This window comes from Elgaria multicarinata, chromosome 10 (assembly GCF_023053635.1).
Source record: "Elgaria multicarinata webbii isolate HBS135686 ecotype San Diego chromosome 10, rElgMul1.1.pri, whole genome shotgun sequence".
In the NCBI taxonomy this organism is placed as follows: Eukaryota; Metazoa; Chordata; class Lepidosauria; order Squamata; family Anguidae; genus Elgaria; species Elgaria multicarinata.
The window spans coordinates 61,491,823-61,508,097 of NC_086180.1; the positions used below are offsets into that span (position 1 = coordinate 61,491,823).

At 42.4% G+C, this 16,275-nt stretch overlaps 1 protein-coding gene across 1 annotated transcript; it reads right to left on the reverse strand.

Annotated features, from left to right (window-relative positions):
• Positions 1-510: 510 nt before the first annotated feature.
• On the reverse strand, positions 511-13,479 carry FRG1 (FSHD region gene 1). The gene is made up of 9 exons (XM_063135677.1): positions 13,376-13,479; positions 10,608-10,675; positions 8,404-8,526; positions 7,546-7,600; positions 6,305-6,419; positions 4,625-4,729; positions 2,915-3,006; positions 1,896-2,006; positions 511-639 (listed from the first exon to the last, which is right to left on the reverse strand). Exons 1-9 carry the CDS (start codon positions 13,435-13,437, stop codon positions 603-605), a joined length of 768 nt encoding a protein of 255 aa, XP_062991747.1. The 5' UTR covers positions 13,438-13,479; the 3' UTR covers positions 511-602.
• Positions 13,480-16,275: the final 2,796 nt, after the last annotated feature.

The following is a 16,275-nucleotide window of genomic DNA, read 5'->3' on the forward strand; positions in this document are numbered from 1 at the left end:
GGAAAGTGCTGTTGCACCATGTCCTGCTTGTTCATCTCTGGCCGATGGCTGGTTGGCCACTGTGAGAACAGAGTGCTGGAGTAGATGGACCATTGGTCTAATCCAGCAGGGCACTTCTTACGTTCTTAGATATTTATTATTTATTTATTTATTTCATTTTTATTCCGCCCAATAGCCAAAGCTCTCTGGGCGGTTCACAAAAATTAAAACCATAATTAAAAAAACAAAAACCTTACTTGGACCTGATACAGATTGGATGCAAGATTAGAGCCTTGCTTAATAAGCTGCTCCAAGGGATTGTGGTATTTCCACATGTGAGATATAATGTGAGCCAAGGAAGAGTGATTCTGTTGTCCTACTATGCATTGAGTTTACACATTTTCTCAGACTCAACCATTTGGTAAAAGCAGGAGTGATCACAATATGGATTCTTCAAATGGAGATATGGATGTAAACGTTCACCACATAAACACTTCCAGGAGAAAAAAAAAAGTCTTAGAACAATTAAAATGTACTCCAACAAAAATGTTTTATTCAAAAGAATTCACACAAAGAACTACCAATAAAGGACGAAAAGAGACAGGAAAAGGTGAGCTGCTGTCCTATTTGCAATATCTATCAGCTTTCAATTTTGCTCTCCTAAAAGACAAGGGGGGAAAAAGGATGAATTAAAATGAATGACGTATCTATCTAATGCGAGTCAACAAAGTAAACGGAATACTAAAGTACTTTTACAAGCCATTTGGTTTTAGGCAAGCTACAGACCCAGCCCTACAGAGGTTCTCCATCCAGACTACACAACCTCCTTGGATTCCTGCAGGGGCCGGGACCCTGGAAGATCCCTCACTGTTACCTCTGATCTGTGATTTCCCTGCGTGCTGCTTGTCCCCTGCTGTCATCTGGCCCGCAAAGGGACAAATGAGTGGTGTGTGTGTGTGCACGTGTGTGTGTGTGTGCACCATTCAGCACCTTTCCTGAAACTGTTCCCCATCCCTCATGTAAAATAAACCTCGGAGACCTCAACCGATATATACACGTATCTGTGAACCAGGCTTACAATGTGGTGTTTGTACATTTGTTTACTAAGCGCACTGCACATTTTCCCTCGCCATAATACACAGTTGAGACATGAGCAAATGTGCAAAATGTGTTTTCATAATATGATAGTAAGCAGTATTTAAAGAGTCAGCATTGCTAAATCCAGAGCAGCTCTCACCAAATACTGAGGCTAAGAATGGGGGAGGGTGGGAGCAGGCTAGTCATGGAAGCCAGTACAAAAAAATAAAATAAGATTTGCACTTAAAAAAAAAAGGTCCCACTACTAGATTTGAATACAAAGTTATATGGTAATAGAGCTATTATAAAGACAACAATTGTCCAAATTTAGAGCATAATTTGGCTCCATGGAAGGATTCTCCCAGGACTCAATGGCACCCTCTTCTCTCCCTGGGCATGCCAGCAATTCCCTGGAATTTGAGTCAAATATGCTGCACATTTCACTATCCAGCCATCGGTCTGTATCCCAGGCCTCTAGAAGGGAAATTATATGAACCTAGTACATGTCAGAATTGAGTGGGGAAAGAAGGCCCCCCATAGGCCTCATTGTGATCACTTTACATGTGAGGCTGTAATTCTGCAGGGATGGATTGTGCCCTTTGTTAAAAAGTGGAGAACGCAAAGTCGTTGTCCAGTAGCCTTATACACAGTGAAGTGCGCTAGTTTGGATAGATGCAAGTCTTATTAACATTTCATTTAGACAGGTTTTGGATGTGGCAGGAGAAGGGAGAACAAGAGGGCTACCACCAGTAAATAATTGCAAAAATAGTTTGGAGCCTAGCATTAGTACTCAAAATCTTTGATTGAAAATTGGCATTTTATTTGAATGGGAATAATACCTGTCCAACAGGGCCTCATGGAAAGTGCCTTCTTTCCTAGCTTTTTTCAGAGCTTTACTGTCTTCTTGGCTTACTTTGAGTTTACGGTCTTGAAAACTCTGAAACTTCTTCCTGGAAAGGAAATAATAGGCTATAAATACCTTCAGTTTGAACGAAATGTTATAACTGAGTGCCCTATAACAGCAAACTTGTGTGGTTGAGTGTCAGAAGAGGACCACTGAGACTCAAAAGAGAGGTATTGTTATGCTTAGGTGTGAGGTATGCAGAAATACAAAACGTTTTTAAAATGCCAATAAAACAGCCCGATTTTTTGGACTGAACACGCTCAGTGGCCTTTGGGAACTATAGAATATTAGTTGGAAAAGAAAAAATGCAAAACCAGTCGGTGGGGGAGTAAATAGTAATTGACCTGCTTGAGTTCCCTATGGCTCTCTCGGCTGGCTACAATCCTGAGTAAGAAAACCCTGCTGTTGTTACAGGTCCCATTTTTTTAAAAAAATATTTTATTTTATGTTTTTATACTGCCCAATAGCCAATTAAAACCATAAAAATACAATAAGTATAAAATAAATGTAAAAAGTTAAAAGCTTTAGAATGCAACATAAAATCAGATAAATTACAGTCCAGGGAAAGCCTGTGGAAAGAGGTACATTTTTAGGAGGCGTTTAAAAGATGTTATATTTTCCGCCTCCCAAACTGCACAAGGGAGGGCTTTCCAGAGGGTGGGTATTCTTCATGGCGACATTCCTCCTCTGAGGATCATAACTGTCATTTGGATGTATAATAGCATATACCAGAGATTTAAAGTTTCATCAAAAAGGTTGTGGGTGGTGGGGAAGAGAAAGTATGGATGGTTAATGAGGACTAGAAGCATATGAAGTCAAGTTCATCCAGGCATCAGGACCGAAAAGCCTTGAAGGCTTCTAACAGGGAAACTAGGAGTTATTTGTTCACCAACACAATCCACTTGTCTTGCCTTAATTTTTTTTACAGATAGTCAAAATGCCCTTGCTACATACACGTAGTTGATTTCACACTGCTTAACATTTCCTTTGTCTTCTGCTGGAATGTCATCTTTTTGCTTGGCTTCTCTTTCAGCACATGTTCGGATCTAAACACAAAGGAAGAAAGAAACCAGAAAAGCTGTCTATTTAACAAAGTCAGAAAACTTCTTAATTTTCCTCTTGGTGAGAGATTCCCCCCCCAAGTTTTGCTTTCCACTTCATTGGGCGTAAGAATACAACAGTCACATCAGTAAGCAACTCATCTATTCTGACAACATCTCATTGTACAGCCTTTGCACATACAAAGTGAAGTAGTATCATCTTTCTATCATGCAAGCAGGGCATGGAGGCAGGGCTTGATTACTGGAAGGACTCCCAGGGAAGGAGGAATAAATGGAATCTGCAGTGCATGAATGCAGGTAGGATCAAACCCTTCTAGCTAATGCCTAATTTCCTACATCTAGGGAGGAGCACATGACAATGCAGACAAGGGGTGAAATCTAACAGCATCCAATGGAAATAGACACCATTGATGGAACAGATTCCTTTCCCCCTGCAGCCCCCCAAATCCGCTCTAAATGGTTGGGGGACCCTCTGGAGCAGAGTTCAGGGGGATGGAGGAGGGGAAGGGAAAGTTCCGCTGTGTGAATCAAAGTCCACGTTGTGCAACATAAACCCAGGAGCCCCTTAGCTGAAGCTTGAATTAGTTTAATCCAAAATAATAGTTTTTCTCCTCGCCAGGTAGTTCAGCTAAAATTGCTCAAAAAAGTATTCAGAGCCAAAAGAAATATGGGTTAAAAGAAATGTTCTAAGTTATCCAGTTTGTCAACCTTCCCCAACCTGCTACATTGCAGATGTTTTGGCCTACAACTCCCATCAACCCAGCATGGCCAACAGTTACGAAATGATGGACACAGGTTGGGGAAAGGCCAGGGGTGGACAGAAAGTAGTTCTCCAGATGTTTTGGTCTTCAACTCCCAGCATTTCTAATGACTGGCAGGAGCTTCTGGGAGTTGAAGTCTAAAGGGGCTGGAGCATCTCCCCTAGGAAGGAAGGTTACATCAACTGGGATTGTTTAGCTTGGAAAAAAGGAGGCTAAGGGGAGACATGATAGAAGTGTACAAAATTATACATGGTATGGAAAATGTGGATAGGGACACATTTTTCTCCCTCTCTCAAAATACTAGAACCCAAAGGGGTCATCCCATGAAACTGATTGGTGGGAGATTCAGGACAAATAAGAGGAAGTACTTCTTCACACAGTGCATAGTTAAATTACGGAACTCACTACCACAAGATGTAGTGATGGCCATTAATTTGGATGGCTTTAAAAGGAGGTTGGATAAATTCCTGGAGGCAAAGGCTATCAATGGCTACTAGCCCTGATGGTTGTGTGCACCAGTTGCTGGGGAACATGGGTGGGAGGGTGCTGCTGCACCGTGCCCTGCTTTTGTTCGTCCCTGGCTGATGGCTGGTTGGCCACTGTGTGAACAGAGTGCTGGACTAGATGGACCCTTGGTCTGATCCAGCAGGGCATTTCTTATGTTCTTAAGTCCCAAACAGCTGAGATCTAACTTCTGCCCACCTCTGAATTAGACAATGTATTGCTTATTACCCAATTCTTTTGCCCATGACAGCTGCTTACCAAATGTTACATGGAGATGCACCACTTGTTTCTGCGATGTTCCTTAGAATATTCATATAAACGGCAGTTTCGGGCCATACCTTAATCATTTCCTCGTTTCCTGCAGTTTTGCTTTTGGCTACTATATCACCTTCTTCATTACAGCTGATAAAGCAGCTGTTTGCTGCTAAGAGAGCCATTTTCCCCTGCAGGAAAAAAAAAAAACAGCAAACCAAATTAGCAACACTACGATTATGTTCAAACAAAAATGTTTTATGATTTTTATCCTAGATGACTTCAATAGTGAAAGAACGAAATTTCAAAGTCGACCACCCCGCTTCAATCCAAACTCATTAATTTCAATTTAAAAATTGAAATCATGAACGCTGATTTCAAAGTCACAATTATTCCTCTTCGTTGTTTTAGGAGTGTTACAACTTTGGCGTTGGAAAACATGGCAAGAGTAACGACATAAAAGCCCTGTTTTTTAAAGTAACAAACCCAACAAATTAATCAGCTTTCCAGTTTTATTTCATTTTAACAACATATTTCATCTTTATTTAGTATATTTATACCTTTCAACTGTTTGTTGCACACTTAATGACACCTGAGGTAAAGAGGGGTAAAATTAATGGAGGTAAATTTATGTTGGCTGCAGGAGTGGGGGAATTCCCACATTTTAGTGTTGGTACCAGTGGGGTGTCCCAGGGAAGGGTGTCCTTCCACACCCTGTATTTGTAGATTAGCGTCAACTTTTCAAGGGCATGGTTTGTCCGTCTGAACAGAACAGCCACTCTGGAAATTTGGTTATGCCCTCATAAAGCATGTTCCATCACAGTCCTTTGGTATCAATTCAAGCTCTCCCTCTAGAGACAAGCCTACTTTACCCCTCTGGCCCAGGGACAGGGGACCTTTTTCCTGTTGAAGTCCAAGTTACCTTGGCCCAAACCTGTTGGGGTCCATATTCCAGCAGTGGGCATGGTCAGAGCCAAAAGTGGATGCGACCAGTGGGCAAAGTCATAGATGTGCCTCTTCTTACCTTTGTCCAGTATGCAACAACAAAAAAGACATCTATATCCAGGCATTTCCTTCCCGAACTTGTATAAAGTTCCCTCCAGCAGCCTCCCCCCCACCGCCCCAATAAATTTTAGTTTGAAATAAAGATAACAAAATAAAGTGAAGATCAGACTGTAGTTGGGGACAGATATCCCATCTTTTCCCTTTCTTGCAAGGAGCCCAAGACAACTTACGTGGCCCTCCTCCTCTCCATTTTATCCTCACAACAATCCTGTGAGGAAGGCTAGACTGTGAGTCAGTAATTGGCCCAGTCACCCAGCGAGCTTCTTGGGCAAGTGGGGACTAGAACCCAGATCTCTTGAGTCCCAATCTAAAACTCGCACCACTGCACCACACTGGCTCACTGTGGTACACCACTGGATGAAGTAAATAATAGCAATAACCTGGAGCACGGCTGCGAGGAGGTGTGACCCAGGAAGCGTACAGAGGTTGGCATTTGGCCTGCAGGGCGGAGGCCCCTCACCCCTGATCTAATCCATTATTGTCTACTCTGGCTGGCAGCAGCTCTCCAGGGTCTCAGGCAGGGGTCTTTTTACCACTGCTTCTATTGACTGGAGACAGTAGGGATTGAACCCAGGTGCTTGCAAAGGGAACCACTGAGCTATGATTCACCCCCGCCCCCAAATGAGGAAAAGCTAAAACGGGGAAGGGGGATCATCATACTGTACATTAAGAATGACTGCTGAACATTTTAGGACACTTGCCTCTTCAAACACAGGCTCCCACTGCTCCCTCGAACCTATTGCATCGGAACGTCCAATAACCAGCCCGTCTGAATTAATGCCAAGGTATTTGCCATAGCCTGATTTCAGTGCAATTCTTAAAGGAAAAAGGAAGTAGTAGTAATGGCATTAGTAACTGAGCAGATTTTTACTGAGACTGATGGTTCAATACCGATGTAACACTCATGGTTCCAAATTATGTTCCAGGAAATCTTTGGATGCTTACGGGGGGGTAACAGAAGCTTACCAAGGAGAACATCAGTAATGGGGAACAAACATCCCTAAATGACAGTTGGAAGTCCACCACTTCCAGCCTTCCCCTGGCAAGGGTAGCTGCAGGGGAAGTGTGCGCTTGTGGTTCACTCAGGGAGACAGCAAAGTCCAGAGTCATGTGAACTCACTGTACACCCTACAACATGGCCCAGAATGTTCTGAAACACAAAAGGATTTCATGGGAGACATACTGGGGTTCTTTGGCAGAGAGGTCAATATGAGAGAAGTTCCTTCAAGGTCAGATGCTTTTAAAAAACAACCACTGGGCTTAGGTTAAAGCAACATCAGAGTGGGAGAGCACTCTGATTTTATTTATTCTATTTATACTGCACCTTTCTCCAAGTTAAGTGTGTTAAAACACATCAGTAAAATAAGAAATATATACAGTATGAACAATAACAAGAAAAAAAACGTGATCAATGCTAGGAATTGAAGTTGGAGGGCTGTATGAATATGGGGTGCATTCCAGTGAAAGGACTCCAATTTCAACGGGAAAAAGGTCTGGTCCAACTTTTGCCTAAAGACAGTTAGACTAAAACTGCATAAAGTCTAGGGGAACTCATGCAAGCCCATCATCCCCACTACATGACAATGCCTCTTGATATCTTTGTGCGTTGAGACTGAAGCTCTAAAAAAGGGTTTTCTAAGTGCATTTGACTGAATGTCCTTTAGAAGCCTCTACTTGAATGGGAACCATACCTTCTCAAGGTTCCCAATTGTGTAGGAAATATGTTATAAGTATGTTCAGTTATATACACTGGAACTCTTTTCAGACCTTTGAGCTCAATATAGGTACATACTGTATGTACCAGTTTATCAAAGGGGAACAATATTGTTTCAAACTACGATTAGAAAGCAGATCTGGGGAAAGACAATCTATTCCAAACACCCTTGTAAGCAGAAACCTAAGAAATCCTGATTAATTCTTTAAGGCCCAGGAGAGCAATTACCTTGAATCTGACAGCTTGACAGCAGTAAATTGTTCAGGAGGGATAGGACCTTCATCTGAATGTATTAAAAAGATATTAGACAATATTGTAGCTAAGGCTGAAGAAACCTGTGAACAATTCTTGATGCACAAGACTCAAAGAATGTACCCATCACACTGGGAACATTAATACTTTTTACATTGTTTATTTTGTCACTCTTATTGCATACACTACTCTATATTCCAGAGTAAAACAAGTAATCAACTATTTATATAGCAGTCGGTAGGCTCAATGAGAGATGTAGGACCAAAAGAACATGAATTTTCCACCCAGATATTGGAGCACAAGAGGCAAACATGTACAATCTAAAATCTAACAATCTAACATAGGTACACTGTCATAAACTGATGACTAAAAATATGGTCAGCATCATTTATCCGAAGGCTGATTACATATAAACTGTTGAACAGAAAAGACTTCCCCCTTTATTTCTTTCATGGTCTTAGCCTTCCACAAGTGATTAAAATAGGTACATGTACATGTAGGCAGCTGTCTGAAATATCTTCTGTGTTTATTTGCAAAAATGGGCTACAATACAGATGGTGTCAAAGGACAATAGAGAATGCTCTAAGACAGCCTTCTCCAACCGGGTGCCTTCCAGATACTTTGGACTACAATAACCATCATTCCTGAACGTTGACCATGCAGTTTACAGCTGATGGGAGTTGTCCAAAACATCTGGAGTGCCCCAGATTATGGAAGACCCCTCTGAGGATGTGTATTTTATGCCTGTTATTGGACAGATTAATAAATAAATAAATAACATTTACTAATTTCAAAGGTAAGAACATTTATCTCCACTTTCACAGCAATACCAACCTTTATGTGGTGCTCCAAGAGTAAAAAGGCCATTATCAAGAGCATTGATATAGGTTCCAAGACCCATCTCTATTGCTACCGTTCCTGTGATGTCGCCAAAATTTGCTACTGTCCACCAGCCTTCTAACATACAAGAGGAAACAAGAAGAAAAAATAACACATATGTTGCATGATTCACAATATATAAATGATGGTAAATGCTTACTGGGAAAGCTTTGGAGATATGAAACATTCAAACAGCTTTTACTTGCAACATTTATTTTAATGAAAAATGCTGAAAAACATAATCAACAGTGACAGTTATTTAATCAACAGCCTTGCAAATTGTCAGTGAGAAGCACAAGAAATTGTTGGAAGGATCACTTTATAATTTTCGGTTTGGAAGGGGCAAGTTCTCTTGTCTTGAAAGTAGTGAAAGTAGATGCTTGAGAGAAAGCATAAAGCAATGGGACTCCAGCAAAAAATTTGACTGTGTATTTAATTACAACATGAGTACATGTTGTGCCTTGTGGCACCAGGAATCACATGGATGCTTCCACCACACTCAGCTGAAGATCAGAGGCTGCTTTGGGCACTAGCAACATCTTGCAATCAATAGTCTACATCTTTAGTTTATAGTGATGAGAGAATAACAATGGAGAGAGCATGAAAGTAAGGCATAGTGGTTAGAATGGAGAGGTTCAAATCAGATTCAGATCACCACTCGACCATGAAGCTCACCAAGGTACTTGGGGAAATCGCAATCTCTCAATCTAAACTAGCTCAGTGTTACTGTGAGGATAAAAGGGGAGTATTCCACCTTGATCTTCTTGATGGAAAGGTGTGATATAAAAGCAATTTATAAATAATAAAGATACGTACACCCTTTTTAAAAGTCAAAATCTCAACATTTCCAATAAATAGTATGTATGTTGTGTAGTGCTTGTGAAGCAAAAGCATCCTCAGCGCCCCTTCTGCCAAATGCAGATAATATTGACTGTTGTAAGGACAACAATGTTTTTTTAATTTTGTTTTTGAAGTTTTAATATTTATTTTAGATATAACAGGAAACAAAACAGTCCCCTAACAATAGGTACAGCTGTTACAGAAACTTGTTTAATACAATTTTAGGGGGAGAAACAAGAACAAAGAAAGCAAAAAAGAAAAGGAAAGGAAAAGAAATAAATAAAATAATTAATGTGTGCTGTGTAATCTTCATCTGTTGTTATAATATCCAAACGCTCAGAGCAGAAGAAGGCATATATTGTTGTAAGTCTGACTGTGACGTATGTTGAATGAATCTCCACCATATAGCATAAAATGCTAATAGTTCTGTTTTTCCTTGGATCAAAAGCAAATCGTGAGTTATTTTTTCTGATATTGCCACAGACCGTATATTTCGGTGCCTTGCAGGTAAGTTCAAATTATCCAGTTTTTTCCACTGCTGGAAATAATTGAAACAAAATAATGTATGTGAAGTGTTTTGAATACTACCTAAATGCTGAATATTATTATGACTAGTGGTGGGTAGAGCAATCCTAAGGAGAGTTGGGAAGAGGGGAGCAGTGAATCTCCCACAATAAGCCAAGCTTTGCCGGCTTGCAGCAGCAAGAGCAGAAGGGGGTGGTGGTGTTTCACTGGGCTTTTCAGCACAGTGGATATCTGCAATCATAATTCACCCACCACACACATTGACAGTATTTGTGGGTGCATGTGGGCGAGTCATAAGCTACACCAGCCTGGGGACTGGTCTGATGGGCCTAGAGCAGGCCCATCTGGGGAAATGGAATTACTTTGGATCCAGCAAATCTAAAGACTGCTCCTCTCTACCCTACTCCTAAACACCCCGTCTTTCTGTCAACAGCAGCTTTCTGCTTGCCTGGGAGCAGTGAGGGCCTCCACCCCAGTGGAAAGCCCAAAATGCAGTCCTAATGTCCTCCACACATCAATCCTGGGTCATGGTTTGGGTGAAGGAAAGCTTATACTCATACTAAGAGCACAAGCATACATAACACATAATGTCTGTTTCAGAGGCAGACAGACTGGCATAAACGTTTAAGACTGGGATGTCAGTCCTAGACAAAATTTTAACGTCTGTTCAATTTAGAAACTAACAGGTCTTAGCTTGGTAACCATTCGAAACACACACACACACACCCCTTTGTAAATAATTGCCATTCTTGGCAATTTCTCACTCATCTACTTCCATGAAAAAGTCAGCTTACCAACAATATCAAGCTGATCATCAACATTTTCTTCTCTTTTCCTTTTTTTATCTTTGTTTTTCTTCTTACTGAAAAATGACACACAAAGATAAATGAACAGCAAGCTCTACACACACAGTGCATAATCTATAACAGCTCATTGATATACCTTTCCTTAGATCACATACAGTAACATTCAAGTGCAGCAGAGAGAAAAGGCATGTGCAAGGAAAATTCCTGCCTACAGTGCTAATTTCTGAACTTGTGGCATGGATTCCCAGTTTTTGCCTTTGTGATCTTCTCACTCTGAAATTTATATGCCCCATGAATCCACCAAGTAAGACATTGAGAAACGTATGTTATGGGAAGATACATTTGACTTCAAAAATGAAATAAATTACTAAATAAATTCTTGGGGTTCATATATGTCATTATCAAAATTTATTTTAGAGTATTATTTTTTATTTTTATTTATTTAAGGATTTTTATGCCGCCATTCAGCCAAAAAAGGCTCTCACGGCGGCTTACAAAAGTATTTCTTGACAATCCCTGCCCACAGGCTTACAATCTAGACATGACACAAAAGGAAAGGGGATTGGGAGGGAGGAGGAGGAGGGGGGAAAGGAAAGCAAATTCAGGCACTACAATCTTAGTTGGAAAGTTCAGCAGTTACGGTTGACAGCAGGAGGGAGGGGGCTCTCAGCTGGAGCTGGACCCAGGCACGGTGGAGAGGTGCCTGGCTCCTGCTTCCTCCCTCACTGGTGGCCTCTGCAGAGACAGTTGGTAGCAGGAGGGAGGGGGCTCTCAGCTGGAGCTGGACCCAGGCACGGTGGAGAGGTGCCTGGTTGCTGCTTCCTCCCTCACTGGTGGCCTCTGCAGAGACAGTTGACAGCAGGAGGGAGGGGGCTCTCAGCTGGAGCTGGACCCAGGCACGGTGGAGAGGTGCCTGGCTGCTGCTTCCTCCCTCACTGGTGGCCTCTGCAGTGTATTAGTCACAGAAGTGATTACAGGCAGGATCTACAAACTTTCACTTTGCCTTTCCCCCTACAATTACACACAAGTGCAGATTCCCACTTCCAAAAAAATACTGCCAGAATGTAACATGAAAACCAAAACCAAGCTGAGAAACAGAGAGAAAAATCGCATACGCTAAGAAAGTGATTGTGTTGTGCCTTGTGTACAAACAGGAGATGCAGAAAACAGGTACTAAGCATGAACTGTGACTAGGTACAGATGGACAAAGTAGTACAGGAAGTTTGACCAAGACCAAAAAGCATGTCATGCAGGGAAAGATGTGCATACTGGATGTGCCCAACTGATCAAAAAGTCTCAAGGTGAATTTGAGCAACTATGTTTACTCAGACAATAAGACCACTTCACTTCAGGGCTGCGCAGTTTAATGGAGAAAAGAGTATGGGAGAACATGAGTAACCAAGAGCTTTTATCTGCATTAAAGGGAATGCAGTATCTATGCAAACTCCAGGCTAAGCCCTTGCTGGCCAATCTAGTTGTGAATGATTTAAGGCAACCTTCCCCAAAACTGGCACCCTCCAGATGTTTGGGACTAAAACTACCATCAGCTCCAGCCAGAATGGGCAATGGTCAGGAATGCTGGGAGTTGTAGTCCAAAACATCTAGAGGGCACCATGTTGGGGAAGTCTCAGTTGGAGGAGCACTAGTGACGGAGCTAAATGGAACCTGCACATAAATACTGAACCATACAAGTCACGGACCTGATACTCATGGGCGCTACCACGGTGTAAAAACATGGATCCTCATGATTTTTACAAGAAAAATACCCCAACCCACTATCACAACACAGAACACATCTGCCTCCATGGACTGAACCACAAAAATCATGGATCCACTACTCAGTGCAAAAAATAATGAGGTTCCTTTTTGAATCTCAGTTTTTTTGGGGGGGGATCTCCCTGTAAATTAGATCATTCTGATATTGCTCTTTAGAAGACAGAGACAGGACATTTTCAGAGCTATTATGTTTGGTTATGACACTCTGATCTTGTGACCATTGATCTTAATGTTGGGGTCCCCTTGTAGAGTTGCCCTATGAAGCACAAACTCCACCCACCCACCCACTGACTCTCTACTACCACTCAGTTCCAGCCTGGTTGATGAGGGCAAACCTCCTTCCCAATACCTAAATTCTTAATTTCTCTTCTTTTGGCATTGGACTGGCAGCTGTATCATTACATAAAACAGCCTTCCCCAACTTGCAGCCCTCCACTTATTTTGGACGACAACTCCCAGCATTCTTGGCCATGCAGGCTGGGGCTTTTGGGAGTTGCAGTCCAAAACATCTAGAGGGCACCAGGTTGGGGAAGTCTCAGTTGGAGGAGCACTAGTGACGGAGCTAAATGGAACCTGCACATACCGAAGCACCGTGGTGCCGACTACTGGCGAACAGCAGGGGGAAACCACCATTTTGAGCCTCGCTCACGAGCTTTCAGCAGGGCCCTCCCCTGTCTTTCAAAAGCTCGCCTTAATTTTTCACAAGAAAAGCACTGGAACTCAGAGGTCGCCCATATGCGGCACCCTCCTATAATCATCCTAAACGTGTGGTGGACGATCTAACTGCGTTTAATCAGCGGTGAAACAAAGGCACTCTGTACAAACTCAGAGGCACTCTGGAATGATGATTTCCGCCCCAGCACCCGAAGCAGGTCCCGAGACTAGAATACCTCGAGCTCCAAACCCTGAGAATAAGGGAGAACCCCCACCCCCACCACCCCTAACAACAGGGGAAACCCAAAGTAAAAGAAAATCCTCACTTTTTTGATTTCGTCCCTTTAAGAACCAGCTTGGTCTTTTTAACACAGGAATACTCGGCCATGTCTGCTTGTGTACTACGGAAGCCGCGGAAGGACAAACGCCGCCTACTGTTCGTCCTACGACCATACGGTGGCTCTGAAGGGACACACTGGGTTTCCTTCGCCGGATGGTGTGCGGCTGCGCAGTGCAGGCGTTGCCGCCGGCGATTTCACGTGCTTGCGAGAGCTGGCCGAACTGGTGTCTGGAAGAAAGGGCGACGCCGTGAGAGCAGTCCGTGGGTGGGAGCTCTTAGGGCAGCTCTAGGTTGGCGGTGGGGACTTCTTGCATGGGCTCACATCTTTACTGCTGCCATTATCATTGGCTGTTGCTCTTTTTTTTTTTGTTCCTCGCCAGGGAACGAGCTGGCAGGGCAGAGAATTAATTAAGAGGCTGGGTAGAAATCGGATCCCTGAAGTAAAAAATGGATTCTGGTGATTCCACGTGTTTTTTAAAGGGGACACCCCTAAAACCACAATCAAATCACAGCGTGCATCTGCCCCTGCAAACTGAACCATAAAAATTATGGATCTGCTACTCATGATTTTTACAGAAAAATGTTACAAACCTCTATTGCGTCACAGAGCACATCTGTCTGATGAAAATCATGGCTCTGGCTCTCATTAACACCACCACAGCACGAAAACATAAGCCACGGATCCTTATGGATCCTCTTGATTTTTACAGAGTAAATCCCCCCCCCCCGCAAATCACACTCAAATCACAGAGCACCTCTGACTCCACAGACTGAACCATACAAGTCACGGACCTGATACTCATGGGCGCTTCCACGGTGTAAAAACATGGATCCTCATGATTTTTACAAGAAAAATACCCCAACCCACTATGACAACACAGAACACATCTGCCTCCATGGACTGAACCACAAAAATCATGGATCCACCACTCAGTGCAAAAAATAATGAGGTTCCTTTTTGAATCTCAGTTTTTTTTGGGGGGGGGGAGGGAATCTCCCTGTAAATTAGATCGTTCTGATATTGCTCTTTAGAAGACAGAGACAGGACATTTTCAGAGCTATTATGTTTGGTTATGACACTCTGATCTTGTGACCATTGATCTTAATGTTGGGGTCCCCTTGTAGAGTTGCCCTATGAAGCACAAACTCCACCCACCCACCCACCGACTCTCTACTACCACTCAGTTCCAGCCTGGTTGATGAGGACAAACCTCCTTCCCAATACCTAAATTCTTAATTTCTCTTCTTTTGGCATTGGACTGGCAGCTGTATTATTACATAAAACAGCCTTCCCCAACCTGCAGCCCTCCACTTATTTTGGACGACAACTCCCAGCATTCTTGGCCATGCAGGTTGGGGCTTTTGGGAGTTGCAGTCCAAAACATCTGGAGGGTACCAGGTTGGGGAAGGCTGAGACAGTTTGGTGGCCACCTTGGGCAGCTGGTTTGGGTGTTTCAGGCTCTGTTGTCATCATTGTATTATTACTTCCAGGGAGAAGATGTGCTTGTTGGATTTAATTTTTGTGAACCGCCCAGAGGGCTCCGGCTATTGGGCGGTATAGAAATGTAATAAATAAATAAATAAATAAATAAATTTACTCCCTCAGGTGCCAAAATAACTTGTAGGCCCCTTCCAACTCTGCTATTCTTTGATTCTATGATCAGTTCTCAATAAGCATTCTTACGTAGGTTCTCTGGGTAAGTGTGAGTATTCTGAGTTCTGGCCACTGCATGGGAAAGGATGTTGGAGAACATGTCTGTGCAGGATACCGTGACGTAACAAATTCTTACACTAGACCCGTCGCATAAACCCTTCCCAGGCTAAGCACCTCTACTTGAAAACCTGAGGAAGGGTTTATTAAAACCTTTCCCTTAGCTATGAGGGAAACAGGTTTAATACAGGATCTTCTCTAAATATACTGTGGGTATAATATGGGGTGAGTGTTTAATAACTGTAAGGCAGGTAAATAATGCTAAGCTGACATGTATTTGGTAGCTAACAAAATAATAATAAGTTTTTTGTTATTTAAAAATTTTAAATAAAAATATAATACTTTCAATCCTGCCTAGTCTAAACTCTCCACACTCCAGCCACATCTCTCTCTTTACACCAATCCTAAGTCTCTAGAATCTAAACTCTTCTTACTTTACAAATAAACACTACAAGAAAACAAAACCTAAAAAAATCTACAAACTCTCAACACACTCCTTATATACTCCTCTCCCCCCGACCTATTACATCATAAACCACACTCACTCAGTTCTAACATTCCCTACTTACCAGACATACTAATCTAGACATGGGGCTCATCTACACCAAGCAGGATATTCCACTATGAAAGTGGTATGAAAGCGGTATATAAAAGGCAGAAGCCACACTATTGCTTTAAAGTGATATTGAAGTGCACTGCAGGATCTATACTACTGCCTTATAGTGGTAATGAAGTGTAATGGGGCTCATGACACAACTACACCAAACAGGATATCACTCTATGAAAGTGGTATGAAAGCAGTATATGGTATGTGTCAACGGGCCACAACAGTTGTTAGTGCACTTCAATACCACTATAAAGCAGTAGTGTGACTCCTGCCTTTTATATACCGCTTATAAAACACTTTCATAGTGGAATATCTGCTTGGTGTAGATGAGCCCATATACAATATAATCAATTTTGGGTAACGCCACATATTCTTCTCCTTTCTTTTAAAACCCGAGTGAGGAACTGGTTTAACACTAAGTCCTTGATGCAAGGAGAACACCTCTGCTCAGGGTACCCTGAGGTGGCTCTGAATATTTGGAGTTCTTCTGAAGGAATGCAGAATCCCCTGTTGGAGAACTCCCAGCCTGGCCTTTGCAGTGGGCTTAATCTCGGAATCTAATTCCTGC

What these genes read in the sequence shown, in the direction of transcription:
- FRG1 (XM_063135677.1), bottom strand. Translation starts at nt 13,437, where the DNA reads ATGGCCGAGTATTCCTGTGTTAAAAAGACCAAGCTGGTTCTTAAAGGG. An exon ending in TCTTGGAGCACCACATAAAG is followed by an intron (nt 7,601 to 8,403) that starts GTTGGTATTGCT and finishes TAATACATTCAG; the next exon opens with ATGAAGGTCCTATCCCTCCT. An exon ending in GAAACGAGGAAATGATTAAG is followed by an intron (nt 3,007 to 4,624) that starts GTATGGCCCGAA and finishes CTTTGTGTTTAG; the next exon opens with ATCCGAACATGTGCTGAAAG.